At 35.1% G+C, this 18,273-nt stretch overlaps 1 protein-coding gene across 21 annotated transcripts; it reads left to right on the top strand.

Moving 5' to 3' along the window:
* The first annotated feature begins 2,064 nt into the window (after positions 1–2,064).
* LOC111900860 (uncharacterized) lies at positions 2,065–8,159 on the top strand. Of its 21 annotated transcripts, XR_008225030.1 has the most exons (12): positions 2,065–2,529; positions 2,647–2,693; positions 3,069–3,103; positions 3,206–3,288; positions 3,692–3,754; positions 4,839–4,957; positions 5,034–5,082; positions 5,563–5,616; positions 5,707–5,774; positions 5,974–7,273; positions 7,361–7,645; positions 7,820–8,159. XR_008225030.1 is itself a non-coding variant. In XM_023896741.3 (4 exons), the coding sequence occupies exons 1-3, from the start codon at positions 2,222–2,224 to the stop codon at positions 3,095–3,097; spliced, it is 384 nt and encodes a 127-aa protein (XP_023752509.1). In that variant the 5' UTR covers positions 2,065–2,221; the 3' UTR covers positions 3,098–3,103; positions 3,211–3,685. The 21 variants fall into 21 exon arrangements, 2 of the variants coding, with proteins under 2 accessions (XP_023752509.1, XP_023752508.1); XR_008225034.1 differs by lacking the exon at positions 5,034–5,082; XR_008225040.1 differs by lacking the exon at positions 5,707–5,774.
* The last annotated feature ends 10,114 nt before the right edge of the window (positions 8,160–18,273 follow it).

Genomic DNA, 18,273 nt, shown 5'->3' with positions numbered 1-18,273 from the left:
GGTTGATTATTATAACACCCATTTTTTGTTTTAATCGTTGTACTTTCATTTTTATTTATGTAGTTGTTTGGCCTTTATTATATTCAAGTTCAAATTTTTTTATGATAATAAACCATTGTATTGAAAGTACATTACTATTACTTTAAAAAACTTGAATTTCAAACTTTAGAGAATGGATATTATAAAGATAATATATATATAACTTATTAGGGCTAGGTTATAATGTGGATGGACAACTATTGTGTGGGCGTGTGGATAATGTTATTTTATGAAAATTACTAAGAGAATATGTTGTTTAGTAATGTGAATACATTCAATCTCACAGAACTATTGTTATTCTAATGGATTCTCACCGATTCTAATTCATTTTTGTTCTTATTCATCGCTTTTTATTTATTTTAATTTTTACAGAATACGACTCAATAAACATCCAGATAATATTATGACAGAATGATAATAATTAAAAAAATGTAGAATAACCTTATAGACGATTTAATTAGTGAAAATGCTTAATAATTAAAATAATTATATAAGATTAAACGTATTCATATTATAAAACAACATATTTTCTTTGTAATTCTCACAGAATAACATTATCCACACGTCCACACAATAGATGTCAATCCACATTTGAACCCAGCTCTAACTTATTATAACATCATAAGTTTTTTCTGTTGGTGGTTTTTTAAATATGGATTGCTATTAATTACTAAACTTTAAAATATTAGACCTAATTTACCTAAGAATCCTTGGATTGTTACTCAATTTTCCAGATATGACTTTTAAAAAGGTATTTCCTGTTTCAAAATATTTGTAACTTGAGAAAAGAATATGATCTAATAATAAAACATTTTTTGAAAGATGATGGAAGACTATTATTACCAAGGAATGGACTCCATGAATGGTCAATGATTTCCAAGCAAACAACACCAAACTTGCAGTTCATCATGAAAATAGTTGCAAAACTTGAAATACGAAACGTGCAGAAAATAACATACTGCAAACTAATTGCAAAACTTGAAATTCAAACTTTAGATAATGGATATAACTATTAATACCATAGTTATAATTTATGTTGACTCTTTCTTACCCTCCAAAACAACATTTACATTCAAATAGTAGGTGTAAGACCCATGTATTACATGGTTAATTTAAAGAAAAAAAATTATGAAATTCTAAACATTTTAAAGTTTGAATTTATAAGAAAAAATAGAAAAATATTAAATTGTTATAAATAAATTGTTTTTTATTTAAATTAAACAAATAATGTAGATAAATAAACAAAGAAAACTAATAAAACTTTAATTTAGAAAATTTAAAATTAAAAGGAAGTCAATTAATGAAATTTATATAAATTTATTATTATATTTATTGCAATTATTATATTTAAATATTATGTGGAAATTAATAAAATGAAAAAAAAAACACAAAATGTCATATGAAAAAAAATTAATTGAAAACAACCACAAAATGACATGTGACCAAATTAATGAGAGTGTGACAAGTGTCAAAAAGTTTTTTATTTATTAAAGAGGATTAATATTATCCTTTTTATTTATCCAAACTAATTATAATATTTAAAATTTAAAATTTAATCATATTTAACTATCCAAACTAACTATAAAACTTGAAATTTAAACTTTAGATAATGGATATAACTATTATTAGGATAGTTATAATTTATGTTGATTTTTTCTTACCCCCCAAAACAACATATATTAAAATATTACTATTATCCTTTTTATTTATCCAAACTATATATATATATATATATATATATATATATATATATATATATATATATATATATATATATATATATATATTAAATTTCTCCTATCTTAGCTACAGGTTTTTTTGGCAAAACTGGTCCTTTGGCTATATTGGTTTGTCATTTTCTGAAATTTTTACTAATATTTTTGTTTTGGGCAATTTATGACATTGTATCTGATTTTTATGGACACGTCTTTGTATACGTGTCTGCTTCTTTTTATTCACCCTTTATACGTGTTTTATTCTCCAATTACATCTATCCAGATACGCAGTATAACCCCCTTACTTTCTACTGCTTTTTCGATGCTGACCGACTCATTCACAGTCACTACCATCTGGCTCCTCCGAATACACCCTATTGCCACCAAGACATGCGTCCAAGATTCAAAGGTCGATTTTGAGTGTGTTAAAAAGCGACCTTTCTCTGTGGGTTTGTACTAATCGAAGAATGGATATCTTCTACCCCTTTACGCACTCCCTGCTTCCATCGAACGGTTTTAACATTGCCTATTTCCTCTACCAGTTGAATACAACGTCTGCCTATAACGTTGTCTCTCGATTATTTCGTCTCATACCCTTCACAAATTTTGACCGACTGTCGTCTTTTGATTTCGTATTTTCCATTGTCATCCTACTACCGAGTGTATCTGCTTCTAATCAGATATTTACAGGGAGGTTATCCACCACCTTCTCCTTTTTCAATCTTACAAAAAGGGATTACATCCGTATTTCCATTTCATCGGTGAAATCATACAGGTAGCTTCACCTGATACTTTGAGTAAGATTTTTTTAAGTGGTTAAAGACTTTTAGCAAACTATAAGGTCATTTTTAATTTTTAATTGATGGTTGAGTTTTTGTATGCATGTAAACAGATGGAAGGGACAAAGAGAGAGACAACTTCCCATACTCAAATACGCAGGTAAACAGTTGCCAAGTTCTTTAGCTACGAACATGTATCCAAATATGATTCTTTTTATTTGGTTCCTTTTCTTCATGCTAAAATATGTCTTTCTTGATGTAAACTCTATACAAAAATATAATTTTTGTAGCATAAAGTTGGTGGACAGACATGGAAATACTATTACCGAAATTGAAATATTGCACACTTATTTGTTTTTGCTATTCTTAGTGTTCACATCTTTTTGCAAATATGTATCGTATAAACTGTGAACTCTATACAAATATATTTATATTGTTTGTTCACCACCTGTTACCTGTTCAACACTTTCAGTTCTTCTACATATTTTCATTATTTCACCTTTGAACAAGTTCTTACATTATTTTATTTTAACAGAGGAGGATGTCGGTGAATTCCTACAGTGAGAAAAGGTATGTTTTCTTGAGAAGCTGTTTTTCATTATCTGATTTTTATTCCTTCTTTCCTAGATTTTGACTGATTTACAACCATACTTGGATTTTTTTGATGGCAAGATTAGCATTTTCTTACCGCACACAAAGTGTTCGACAGAATGTCACATTGAAGATTTCCTGCTTTGACTGCCTTCAATTGTTAGGTTTGTATTTGTCAATTTTGTGGCTCTTTTTTGGTGTGGTGTTTCACAATATGTTGGCAAGGTTAATAGAATGTAGTTACTTCATTTTATACTTATGCAATGTTTTTCTGGTCTTAGTTGTTTGATTTTTAGATTTACAAACTCAAGAAAAAGATCATGTAATCAAAGGATTGACAGTGGTGAGAAATAAAGATAGTTGGTATTTATTTTTGTAAAAAATTGGAATAGAAATTGAATTTTTGAATAGTAAAACGAATACTTTCTTGAAATTTAACTTGAATTCAAATAATAATATATATAATTTTTTTCCCCATATCTGGAGTTTGAAGAAGCAGAAACACATTTTTGATTTAACATATTATACTAAGGTAAGTTGATACTTTATTTGAATACTCTGAAGCAGAATGCAAATCTAGAAACCCATGAAGGCATCAAGCGATTAAGGCTACCAGCCACTTCTTTGAAGGTAAAAATGGTGATGCTCTTCGAATGAACCAAAACTCCTGTCGTGTTTCTCCTTTACAAAAGGCACATGTACATCTTCTGAAAGCAGAACATGGTTGATTTTGCCAAAAAAAATTGAATATGCAAATCGTCGCTGCACTTTGTTCCTTTTGCATCATATTTTGATTCAAATATTTTATACTCGAAAAGTAAATGTGATTATTACCAACACTTGACTGGATTAAAATATCTGATTTGAATTCATGTTTGTTGTATCCAACGTAGTTTGCCCCCATCTTCCAGGAGCATACTGCTCCGGATTCAACAGTAACTTTAGTATCTCAGTTAGGGTTATTATTGTCCCTTTCAAACTGTTAGTAGTTTCTTTCATTGGGTGTTAGTCACATAATAATAATAATAATAATAATAATAATAATAATAATAAAATATAAATTTGGTTAAATTAACAGATAAGTAACAAAAATAACCACAATAGTTTTACCTGTTGAAGTCACTTTGGCACTTTCTATTCTACCAACATCACAGGATCGAGTATCATTGGCTTCCATCTTTCATAACACTGTTTCATTAATATGTTATAAACTCAGCCTTTTATTCATTCATGAATTTATGTTGTTATGTTCTTCATATACAAACACTTATACATATATAGCTATGTAAAAGCATAAATTGAAGCACATTTGAAACCAAGTTCACTAGCCATCCTAATCTGAAACCAAGTTCAACCAACCATGTTACTGGAAATGTAGATAAAGATAACTTATAATATAATCTTTTACAACTTTTCAATCACAATAGATATCTACCAAGGGGCAAAGGGAGCCTCATGAGGCCAAACTGAGATTTACTGCATCAGATGTGTGTTATATGACTAGGTTTTAGTGTAAGACGTAGCAATATACATTTATAGTGCATGTTATTTTTCATTTTTGCTTACATGTTTTACTATCAATGTACCTGTTCTTATACACCAAGCTAAATACTTAGATTGAATCAGACTTATTTGATAATTGGATTTCAATGCCACCAAATCAGACCACTCTCACCATATCATTTGTCGTTCATACTCTCTTTATATATTTCAGGCCATCACCTCATCAGGATCCACGAAAGGTGAGCTCTTCTTGGCATATGTTAGCACTAAAGTCATCAACAATTCAACAAAAACATGACAACTGATGTAACAATGGACACAAATTCAAAGGTAACCAATAACTACCATACTTTTATCGAATCCCTTTTTCTTCAATTAAAACATATTCACCATTTCTTGCACCTAGACTGAAGACTATCTTCAACTTCATAGCCCCTGATCAGAAATCTGGAAAGGTTTTTCCGTTTATCTATGCATTATAATTATTTTATTATAGCATTTGATGTTCATTTCTTTCTATTGTTGGTTCTGTTCTTACTTTATTAACACACACCTTGATTTTATGGTTTTAGAGTTTTCTATACTATTAACACTTACTTTTTTCCTGAAATTTTTGTGAATTTTGACGGTATACTTAATGATTTTTAACCATGTGATTGTTGAAGGGAAGAAGTTATATATGAACTTAATCCAATTCTTTGACAAAAGTTTTTGACATCTTGGCAACTTTGGATTCATATTTTGTAAGAAGAATACACTGATGAATGAAGTTGTACGGAGCTTTTATCTAAACTTTGTTTATCATTTGACGATAGGAAAAAAAACTTTTGCTTTAATTTTATTACTCATTATAAAAAAAGATCCGTGATAAGAATAGTCAACGTACATCAATGCTTTTGTTATAGTTTTAAATATTTTGAGTTTTTTTTTGTTAGGGAAACAACCAAAGTCCTTGGTTCTCATATTATTAGCACATATTCAACAATGAGGTATGTCTGTGAGTATGTGTATCTAAATTCACATAAAAATCATATCTTTATAATTTTTAAATTTAGGGTTGGCATGTTTTTATGTTATAGACAGTCTCATGGAGGTGACAATGTTGTTCAAAATTCACAGACTGAAACTAATTTGTTGAGATTTCACGGTAACCATTTCTCATAATATACTCCAGTTTTTAAATTAACGTGTTACTATAACTTTTGTGGCAAAATGCTAATTTTTTGAATGAAGCTTTTCCAAGTTTATTTTTCTAATCCAAACATGAATTCCTTTAAGCTATAAAATATTGCAGAATATTGAATTACCTAGAGAAAAGCAATTATTTATGACATATTTTTATGCAGGTGGAGATTTGTGCGATTTGGAGAAGAAAAAGGACCTATAGTCTATGTTTTCTTTTGAGGTTGGACATAAAGAAAATGAAGGACAATACAATAGCATTTGGTATGCACATAAAAAGATTCAAAAAATCAAATTGGTTCGTATTTCTTCATTCAATTATATTGTTTTATTTATTTTAATTTATGTTGATTTAATTCTTCAACTTAGAAATTAGTTGGGTGATCAGGTTGAGTTTTTGTTACTCATGTATTTTTTGTTACTCATGTATTCGACACCAAGAAACTTCTGAAACCTAAGAATAACTAAATTAGAGAATCAGTTACGTGAGTTAAAAGTAGACAAACACGAAAATGATAGGGACACAAAACTGTCACATAAAAAGTGTAGTCTTGCAGTTACTGTTTCTATGGGAAGATGTCATAAATGGTTTTAATTTAGTGCATTATGTTTGTATTTGGTGATATTTATAAAGAAGGTTTAAATTTGTTTGTTGCATTTTTTTTTCATATTTAGATCGTAAATACACTAAATAGCAATGTACTTTTCATTTAAACAATTTTGTTTATGTTTTTTTATTCAAATTCTTATTATTTATTTTTTACTCAAAACCATATTACATTTCCATTGGGTTCATGTGAAGCACAAAGAAAGATTGTCAGGCAAATGTATACATGTCGAACCAAATCATGAAGAGTTGAACCGAATTCATCCAAATGTGCTTCATTCGGCTAATGGAAAGTGGGTTTTTGGTATGTGGTAGATTTTAGCATATTTTAAAACAAAATACTAAAATAGCATTATAGCATCCTACTTTCGTCACCCGCCAAACATCAACAAAAATATCTGACCCGTGTGTGTTCGGTAAATTTGTTTATTCCGAACCCTGCGGAGCGGGGTTTCCCACCTAGTTATAATATTTATAATTTAAAATCTGATCATATTTATCTATCCAAACTAATTACAAAACTTGAAAATCAAACTTTATTCACTAAAATATTACTATAACCAACATATTTTTTAATTTTCAGATTAAATACAGGAAAAATCAGATATTTCAGTTGCAAATGGCATTTCTTGAAATGCATTAATATAGTTTAGGTGGTAAAAGCAGATTGGAGGTTGTTGGATTTAATGACACATGACAAACAAGATTAGGATTGGGATTTAAAATTCAAAATTCAAAGGATACCTATTTTATCCCTTAATAACAAACAAACTTTATCAGGAATATCATTATATATACTAATGCCGCCAAATTCCAACCCATTTCTCAGTCAAGTTGAATATTCCAACTATCAAAAAGTATGTTCATCTATTCTTTGTTGTCTTGGGTTTCATTTTGAAGTTATGTTTACTTATATTAATTAATAACGTTAACTTTCTTGACAGCCATCATGTAGGCCTTTAACAATGATGTGGATACAACAACACATGAATCTGTTGAAAAACAACATTATCTCCAAAGAAAGAAAAAACGTGAGCACTTAAATCTTGGAAATGGAATGAAGTTATTGATCTTGTAAGTTCTGATAATCAACATCAGTTGAATGATGAAGATGTGGATACAACAGATACAACTGAGTTAGTAAAATCGTTCAAAATCCCTCGACTCACAATCCAGACCCGAAACAGGTTCTTTAAGCTTCGTCATCTACCGGATGACGAAGATTACGGGTATGTCATGATATTATCATTTGTATTTAAACAATTATTTCATAAGTTCATAAAAGTAACTTAGTTTATATATTATATTCTTGAATTTTAATCACTTTAATGCTAAATTGATTATTTCTATTGTTTTTAAATTGTAGGTGTTTATTAATATTATTTTTAAATTACCTTTTGCAGAAATTGGTTGGAGTCACCTATAGATATGAACCAACCAATACAAGAAGATGATGCGCCACATCAGGCTGAAGATGATGTAGATGTGATCCAGCAAAATCCGGTTGAAAATGATGTACGTAATCGAACAAGAGCTGTTGTGGCTTGGCCGGATGAAGAATGAGCCTAACAAGAAAGATCGTCAATTTTATTTTATCAGTAATTTGAATGACTTTTTGTAGTACATCCAAGTCATAAATTTGGTATTTTATATTTAGTAGTATATGCTTTTAGCTACTAGGATATTGGGATTTTATGTTTTTTCTTTTGATTATTATTGAATTTATGGTTTTTGAATCATACTTTTCCATAGTATATTTGTTTATTTCTTATTGTTTATTATAGCATCCTACTTTCATTTCTTATTACAACATTATACAAATAATTTAAGTACAATGCCTGATTGAGAAAAACATTGAAATTAGAATCTATATTATAAAGAAATGAAAGTATGATGCTATGGTTTTCGATTACCTCATCCGATATCCACTTTCTAAAACCAGATATGAAAAACAAAAGTATATTCGTGTCAATGACTATTTTCGACAGAAAATGCTCTTACATGAGCATTTCTTTTCCAAATGAAATGTGATTTAAATAATACAATGAAAGTACAACGTTATAATTTAGCCTTTTTCAAAGTAAAATTCTTACATAATAAACAAAATATGTATTAATGAGTTGTTTGGTATTAATTCCTAAATCAAGGGCTGTTTTGGTATACAATTATATATTCATGGGTTGTACCGTATTATAGTTTAGATCATGGGATGTTATGGTAAAAAAATATATTCATTCCGTAACCTCGTAAACAGATTCAACAAGACAATATTTCATAATCATAAATAATTTCATAAGCATTCCTCAAAATATATCTTTATATTCTTTTATTATTTGCGAATTTTATTTTGAAAAGTGAATATAAAATGCATTTCAATAACCTTAGGGTCATATTTGGTAAAATTGAGCTATAAAATAAGATAAGAACAAATCCAGTCAATCCCATTAAAATTTATTAAAATAATATATTGACTAATTCACGACAAGGTACTAAAAAGTTTAAATAATTTGATTCCTAAATTGTAGGGATAGTATCGTGTTTTAGCGGGAAAATAAGCTATAAATAGTCTAATTACGCTTTAGTAAAACTCAATTTTTAACACCAATATTAATACATCTAAGAGAACAAAGGAGGATTTGGACCGATGATGAGGTTAACGAACAAGTTGAATGTGTGACAACCCGAAATTTCTATCTTGTTCAGTTATTCAAATCAATCAAGGTCAGACTCGTTTTGCTATCTTTCAGCATTGTCTAGAGCCAATTAGAGTGTTTTAAGCCTAGTACCTTCAAAGTTAGGGTTTATAAATGGGTTCTACAAGTTCACCACTTCCCAAAATGGCCCAACACTCCAACATGAGGAGTGTACAGCCGTAGACTTGGGTGTGCGGCCGTACACAAGCCTTCTGGCCATACACTCTCATGTAAAAAGTTAGAGTCTTAGCATTCATTCAACCCTTTTCACACTCCTAAGCCAAGAACTCATTTTTCTCTTAACTACCATCCAATTTTTCATCTAGATCTTCAAGATTGTAAGTATTTCTTCCCTTGAATTGTTGATTCCTTACACAATCTTGTATGGATCATTGATTTCATCCATGAAATCACTTCATTTTGGTAGATGTTCAAGTGTTCTTCCGTTTCACCAAGAACACCTACTAAGTTCTTTGACCTCAAACACTCCTAAAGGCTTCTATAGCGTAAGTACTCCTTCCTATTCTTGTTACCTACTAGTTATGCCCCTTAGAAATCATCCAAACCTTGATCATCAAGGAGTGTACGGCCGTACACACCCCGTGTGGCCGTACACCCCTTTGTTTAGTGTTTATTCGCCTCAAACTCATGTTCTATGCTAGCACATGATCGAGAACACTTAGAGGATGCAAGATATAGCCATGAACCACAATTTTTGACTATTTCTTCATGGAGTGTACGGCCGTACACACCATGTCGTACACCCAATTCTCGGTACACCTGGTGGCCTACACACACTTGTGCGGCCGTACACCCATTATATACAACCCTTTGCACTTCTAACACTTGAAATCAAGTATTTCCTAAGTCCTAGGGTGTTTTCCCTACATGATTAGTTGTATAAAAACTAAATATATCCATATATGTGTCATTATATGCTTATTAGGATCCGTTGTGCTGAAGTCTTCACTTGACACTTAGAAAATTTTATAAACTGACATCAAGTCATCTATTATTATTCAAATGGTTCAAACTCATTTTTATATCAAACTCTTTTATGATAAAACTCTTTATTAAACTCTTTTAAACTTATATATTGTCAAATTCATGTCTATATAGATATAGTTATATATGTAAGGTTGAAAGGACTTACGACTAATAACTCGCTTTATTTCCTATTCCTTGTTTGGTTGTGGACTTAGAGTATCTGGTTGTTTGTCTGAGTATCGTTTGAACCTTAGTTATATATTATGTATATGTATATAGATATAAAAGCTTTTATCTCGGTTCAATACCATTGGGTAGCAAAGGTGTACAAACACACTCAGTCATTCAAACAACATTACTAGTAAACTATAATAGGTATAGTTTAGTAGATTACTACTCACTATTTATAGTTCAATGAAACATACAAGAGTCTGTTCAATCATGAGTCAATACAAACTTACTATTATCAGAAACAGAAAGAACATACTATGATGAGAAACTAAGAGAACATACACTATACTATACAATAGAACATACTATACAGTAGTACAGAGAGAACATACAATACACTAGAACATACTATACAAACATTAGAATACTATAATATTAATGTGAGCCACTACTTCATGGCATGGAAATCTACTGATGTGTCACGTTTTATAACCAGAGTCTCCTAGAGAGAGAGCGTGAATTTTTGTATAGATCTATATGGGACTCACTGTCCTACACCTTGCTGCTAGCTATAGTGGGACCTGCAGGTCTACGGGTGACGAATGTCATACCATTTCGACGTCTTCACGCGTTGTGTCTTACTAGTCGATCAAGTATGGTTACAATGATATCACATTTTACCTTAATTAACAAACTGGTTTATGGTAGTTAGTACATTGGTAGTAACTTACATACAACAGTACAGTATGTTATTATTTTCCCATTGCATTCACATTATGATCTTCTCACATAAACAGTAATGTAAAACAATATTTTCGGTAAAGATAGTTGTACTTGGGAAAGATACACACCTGCATTCATACTAAAATCAATGTCACTAGGACAGAACAAAAGTATAACGATTGTTGAACAACACAATTAGGCTTAGAGACATATGATCAGATCTGGGAGCGATATAGCCAGATCAACTATATTTTTCTGAGAAGTGATTAGCATGTGCCTAAGAATGGTTATGATGTTGCAACAAGTCTAATAACTTACTAACACTACGACAATGAAAACTTTAGAGCAAAACATGAACCTAAAATACTATAGGAGTATTTTGTGTACCATAAATTACTTATTTGAGAACTAAAAAGATCTTCACTAGTAGGTCAATAGTTGCTAAGTGGATACGCTAAGGTTATATGTGACTAAGGTGTCATAGACTTATAATATGTGATCTTTGTTTTACTTCCTGTTCCTTGTTTGGTTCTGGATTTAGAGTTAGGGTCATTTATTCGAAGGTCTATCCTGTTTTGATTTCATATAACTGGTATGCACTATGCAAGTATTGAAGTAACTGGTAAGGATCATCTTATAATTATCTTTACGTCTATGTATATAAGATTCTTATACCACTTTTTCTCGCATAGATATCATGGCTGGATTCCATCCTCCTGGCGACCCGTACTTTCCCAACCAAGGCAATGCTGGATGGCTCGAGGCAGAGCCAGAGGAGAATCATCCAATCCCTTTGGATGATGACTTCACAAAAAACTTCTCCAAAGGTTCTGACTCCAAACCTGAAGTCAACAACCTTCCTCAAGAGGCTCAAATCCCAAATCTCAACCCTCGACCAGCATTTCAAGGTTCCACACCTCTGTGGGCAACACACTTGAACCGATGGAGTCTCGAACAAGGTCAAACTTTACCCTAAAATGGAGACAGAAGCTTTTACAATCTAAGCGAGGGAGGCTCAGTAGACCGAGTGCTGCCCATTATGGTCTGCAGGATTTCTCAGAACGAAGAGCAAGGTCGGGCAGCCATCGACCAAGTCATGAAAATTGATGCCAATTCGGGCGTTAGCATGGTCCGCATTTTCCATCTTGAAGAGGCTATGGAAAGGGATAGGAGAGCCAATGAGGCTCTGCAGCAACAACTAGTTGCATCCCGAGCTGAAGTCATAGAACTTCGAGTGCGTCAAAGAGCTCACGAGCGACATCTTCATGATGTAGTACGTTAACTGGCAGATCTGAGGGTTCACCCAAGGAGTACCCGTCGCCGGTAGAAGATGCTTGACTCATCCTTTCTTTTGATATAAGGAATAGCCTTCTTATCTATGCTCTATGAGCACTTTTCTTTAAAATATTACTGTCTATCAAGTACTATAACTAGAATTCTATGCTGTCAACATTTTCCCTATATGGTTTGATGTAAGACCTACTTTTAGGTCATTTTCCCGAACTTGTTACATCGTTAATACCAATATTATTGATAGTTATCTAATCTGTTAGAAAATTTTTGCCCCTATGCTTTTCAACTCTTACTATTATATCTCTATTTCAATCATACACTCATTCAGTTGTTGGACTATGGTGATTTAGTCCATGGATCACTCTAATTACACTTTCAATTGATTCTTACTATCATCTTCATCTTTGTAAACTTTTAGTTAAAAGATGCCTCCGCGTCGATCATCGAGACGCAATCCTCCGATAAATTCAACTCAACCACCACCCGCGCCTCCTCCACAATACGATCCTGCAACCCTCCAAGTTGCAGTATATGCGGCTATTGCAGCAGCCTTAGCACAATTTAGCAATAGCGACACCAGCGGTGGTGGTGCAACTGCTCAGTCTGCTCAAGGCGAGGCTCCAGTGCGTGCTAGTGAGTGCTCGTATAAAGACTTCAGCAACTGCAAGCCCAGGTCCTTTAACGGGACTGGTGGAATCATTTCCCTCTCGCAATGGTTTGAGAAGACTCAGTCGATCTTTGAGATCTGCTCCTGTCCAGAAGGAAGCAAAGTAAAATTTGTTGCCTGCACCTTCTCAGACAAAGCTCTCACATGGTGGAATAGCCATGTCAAGTCACTAACTCTTATAGTGGTTAATGCTATGGGCTGGAAAGCTCTTAAGGAGCTCATGATCGAAGAATACTGCCTTAGGGGTGAAGTTCAGAAACCTGAACAAGAACTCTGAAGCCTGACCATGAATGGCTCCGACATAGTCTCCTACATTGCCAAATTCAGCTATCTGGTAGCACTATGTACGAGAATGGTCCCTTCCGAGGCGAAGAAGGTGGAGAGGTATATCTGGGGGCTAATGCCTCTATTTCAGGGGAATGTCCTAGCTTCAAACCCCGCTACCTTCGATAGTGTCAAGCGATTAGCACAACGGCTTATTGACCATGGGGTCCGTACCCCATCAACAACAAACAACCCTAGCCATCTCAGAACCCTCCAAATCTGCTGATAACAAGCGAAAGTTCTGGGATGACAAGAAGAAGAACGTTGTGCAGAAAGCTGCCAAAAAGCAGTAGGTCGTAGCAGTTTGTGCTGCGATAACACCTACTGCTACTGCGCCGATGAAGCACTACACTGGAAACTTGCCGAAGTGCAAAAAATGCAGCTTCCAGCACAACGGACCCTACCGGTAAATGCAGTGCTCTAACTGTAACAGGAAGGGGCACACTGCCCGTTTCTGCAAAGCTCCGACAATGCCAATCACCCAGTTCCTCGGCGCTGGTGTGGCCCAGTCTTGCTACGGTTGTGGCAAGGTAGGCCACTAAAAAAGGAACTGCCTGAAGGCAGGGAATGCTGGTTGAGTGGGAAGGGTTTTGGTGATAGGCCACGAGGAAGCAGTTGCCGACCCCACAGTGGTCACTAGTACGTTTCTCCTCGATAACTCTTATGCATGCATTCAGTTCGATAGTGGAGCGGAGAGGAGTTTCGTGAACCAGAAAGTTGTTCACTTACTTCAACATAAGTCTCATGCACTTAAAAAACTGTTCACCGTAGAAATGGCTAATGGGAAAACCAAGAGCACTAGCAGTATATACATAGGATGTACCTTAACTTTAGATAACCATTCCTTTCCAATCGACCTCATGCCAATCTCAATTAAAAGTTTCGACATCATAATCGGCATGTATTGGTTGAGTCTTCATCTGGCCAACATCATGTGTTATGAAAAAGTTGTTCGTCTTAATCTTCCGTCTAGCAAAACCCTTATTATCTATGGTGACAAACCCGGAACGACGTTTCGTATCATCTCGAGTATTCAAGCTCAGAAGTTTTTGCGAAAGGAATGTCATGCATTCCTTGCTCATGTTGTCGACACAAGCCAAGAGACCAAAGACCTAAAGAGTATCCCAGTAGTACGCGACTTTCTCGACATCTTCCCAGAAGAACTCCCAGGATTACTTTGCAACGTCAAGTTGAGTTCAGAATCGACTTAGTTCTAGGGGCTACCCCCGTAGCCAAATCGCGCTATCGTCTAGCACCAGTCGAGATGCAGGAACTATCTAGTCAACCTAACGAACTACTCAGCAAAAGGCTTTATAAGACCAAGCTTCTCACCTTGGGGAGCGCCGATCTTGTTCGTGAAGAAGAAAGATGGATCATTCCGTATGTGTATCGACTACAGAAAACTCAACAAGCTAACCGTAAAAAATCGTTACCCTCTGTCGCGGATTGACTATTTGTTTAACCAACTTCAAGGAGCAAACTTCTTTTCAAAAATAGACTTGAGGTCCGGGTATTACCAGTTATGAGTGCTAGAGAAGGATGTCCCGAAGACAACCTTCCGAACACGTTACGGACACTATGTGTTTGTAGTGATTCCATTCGGATTGACTAATGCGCCCACAGTATTCATGGACTTAATGAATAGAGTATGTTGTCTTTATTTGGATCAGTTCGTCATTGTATTCATCGATGATATACTCATCTATGACTAGTACTAGAAACACCACGATCAGAGAAGCTTTATGCAAAGTTCTCGAAATGCGAATTTTGGATCCGAAGAGTCGAATTCTTAGGGCACGTGGTTAGCGAAGAGGGAATACACGTGGACCCTTCCAAAATCAAAGCCATTGAGAACTGGACAGCACCGAAGACGCCTATGGAAATTCGTCAATTTTTAGCCTCGCTAGCTACTATCGCAGATTCATACAGAACTTCTTGCAGATTGCGAAACCTCTTACGACATTGACCCAAAAAGGCATGGCCTTTGACTGGGAAGAGAAGCAAGAGAAAGCATTCCAAACGCTGAAGCGAGCCTTATGCACCGCACCAATACTATCCCTCACAGAAGGGATAGAAGACTTCGTGGTTTATTGCGATGTGTCCAACCAGGGGCTTGGCTATTTCCTGTTGAAACGAGGTAAGGTCATCGCCTATGCCTCAAGACAAATAAAGATACACGAGGTCAACTACAACACACATGATCTTGATTTAGGAGCAGTAGTGTTTGCTCTGAAGATCTGGAGACACTACCTGTATGGTACAAAAAGCACTATCTTTACAGACCACAAAATCCTACAACACATATTTGACCAGAAGGAGCTCAACATGAGACAACGACGGTGGGTCGAGCTACTCAGTAATTACGAATGCAAAATTTGTTATCATCCGGGCAAGGACAACGTAGTAGGTAACGCCCTGAGTCAGAAAGAATAATCTGATCGTAGAGTCAAATCACTGACTACGACTATCCATTCACACTTGTCCACACAAATTAAGGAGGCTCAGCTCGAAGCTTTGAAACTTCAAAATGTGGTGGGTGAATCCCTGAGAGGGATGGATAAGAACTTTGAAGTCAAGGGTGGCAGAGCTTTATATCTCATGGATCGGATCTGGACACCGAAACACAGTGGTTTCAGAGACTTGGTCATGACAGAAGCACACAACACTCGATATTCCATCCACCCAAGTTCAGATAAGGTGTATATGGATCTTAAAAAGTTATACTGGTGGCCTAACATGAATGTAGAGATTGCTACCTTCGTAAGTAAATGCCTTACTTGCGCAAAGGTTAAGGTCGAATACTAGAAACCATCAGGTCTACTACAACAGTCGGAGATGCCTGAATGGAAGTGGGAGCGATCACGATGGACTTCATAACCAAGATGCGCAAGACAACGGGTGGTCTCAATACCATTTAGGTGATCGTAGACCAGTTAACAAAGTCCGCACACTTCCTGCCCATCAAGGAGACTTACAAGATGCAGAAACTTACAAGAACATACATTAAGGAGATAGTACGACTGCACGGTGTTCCTATATCCATTATCTCCGATAGAGATAGTAGATTCACCTCAAGGTTCTAGCCGTCGTTATAGAGTCCCTAGGAACTAGGCTGGACATGACTACAGCCTACCATCCGTAGACCGACGGACAAAGTGAGAGGACTATTCAAACTTTGGAAGACATGTTGAGAGCCCGTGTGATAGATTTTGGGATAGCATGGGATACTCATCTACCGCTTGTCGAGTTCTCCTACAATAACAGTTATCACACGAGCATATAGGTTGCTCCCTTTTAAGCCCTCTATGGTCGAAAGTGTAGATCCCCTCTGTGTTGGGCTGAGGTGGGTGACACCCAGTTAGCTAAAGGGTGAGTTCCTAACAACACTCTCGCCGGTCCAGAAAACATACGGGAAACAACGGAGAAGATCGTTCAGATTCGTGAACGACTGAAAGCCTCTAGAGACTGACAGAAAAGCTACGCTGATAAGAGGAGGAAACTTTTGGAATTGCAGGTTAGTGACCGTGTTCTTTTGAAGGTCTCACCATGGAAGGGCTTGATACGCTTCGGTAAGCGTGGAAAGCTAAATCGAAGATATGTAGGGCCTTTCGATATTCTCGCTAGAATTGGCTCGATAGCTTACAAACTCAACCTACCTCACGAACTTAGTAACGTACATTCTACTTTCCACACCTCAAACTTGAAAAAGTGTCTATTTGATGAAACTCTTGTAATCCGACTCGACGAGATCGAGATCAACGAGAGCCTTAACTTCGTGGAAGAACCTGTAGAGATTATGTATCGAGAGGTCAAGCAAATGAAGCAAAGTCGTATCCCGATAGTGAAGGTTCGCTGGAATGCCAAGCGAGGACCTGAATTCACTTGGGAACGCGAGGATCAAATGAAACTGAAATACCCTCGTCTTTTCGCTTAGTTATTTGTCATAGCTGAATTGTTTAAACTCTAATTCGGGACGAAATTCTCTCTAATGGAGGATGATGTGACAACCCAAAATTACTATCTTGTTCAGTTATTCAAATCAATCAAGTTCAGACTCATTTTTCTATCTTCCAACATTGTTTAGAGTCAATTAAAGTGTTCTAAGCATAATACCTTCAAAGTTAGGGTTTATAAATGGGTTCCACAAGTTCACCACTTCCTAAAATGGCCAAACACTCCAACATGAGGAGTGTACGACCGTACACTTGGGTATGCGGCCGTACACCCCCCTTCTAGCCATACACTCTCATGTAGAAATGAGAGTCTTAGCCTTCATTCAACCCTTTTAACACTCCTAAGCCAAGAACTCATTTTTCTCTCAACTACCATCCGATTTTTCATCTAGATCTTCAAGATTGTAAGTATTTCTTCCCTTGAATTGTTGATTCCTTTCACGATCTTATATGGATCATTGATTTCATCCATAAAATCACTTCATTTTGGTAGATCTTCAAGTGTTCTTCAGTTTCACCAAGAACACCAAGAACACCTACTTAGTTCTTGGACCTCAAACACTCCTAAAGGCTTGTACAGCGTAAGTACTCCTTCCTATTCTTGTTACCTACTAGTTATGCCCCTTAGAAATCGTCCAAACCATGATCATCAAGGAGTGTACGGCCGTACACACCCCGTGTGGCCATACACCCCTTTGTTTAGTGCTTATTTGCCTCAAACTCATGTTCTATGCTAGCACATGATCAAGAACACTTAGAGGATGCAATATATAGCCTTGAAACACAATTTTTGACCATTTCTTCATGGAGTGTACGACTGTACACTCCCTGGCCGTACACACCATGTCGTACACCCTAGTTTCCATACATCTGGTGGCCGTACACACACTTGTGCGGCCGTACACCCATTATATATAACCCTTTGCACTTCTAACATTTCAAATCAAGTGTTTCCTAAGTCCTAGGGTGTTTTCCTTACATGATTAGTTGTATAAAAACAAATTATATCCATATATGTGTCATTATATGCTTATTAGGATCCATTG

Source organism: Lactuca sativa, chromosome 7 (assembly GCF_002870075.4).
Source record: "Lactuca sativa cultivar Salinas chromosome 7, Lsat_Salinas_v11, whole genome shotgun sequence".
NCBI classification, from domain to species: domain Eukaryota; kingdom Viridiplantae; phylum Streptophyta; class Magnoliopsida; order Asterales; family Asteraceae; genus Lactuca; species Lactuca sativa.
This window is presented reverse-complemented; position numbering and strand designations above follow the sequence as displayed.

What these genes read in the sequence shown, in the direction of transcription:
- LOC111900860 (XM_023896741.3), top strand. Translation starts at nt 2,222, where the DNA reads ATGGATATCTTCTACCCCTTTACGCACTCCCTGCTTCCATCGAACGGT. An exon ending in TCATCGGTGAAATCATACAG is followed by an intron (nt 2,530 to 2,646) that starts GTAGCTTCACCT and finishes GCATGTAAACAG; the next exon opens with ATGGAAGGGACAAAGAGAGA. An exon ending in TCCCATACTCAAATACGCAG is followed by an intron (nt 2,694 to 3,068) that starts GTAAACAGTTGC and finishes TTATTTTAACAG; the next exon opens with AGGAGGATGTCGGTGAATTC.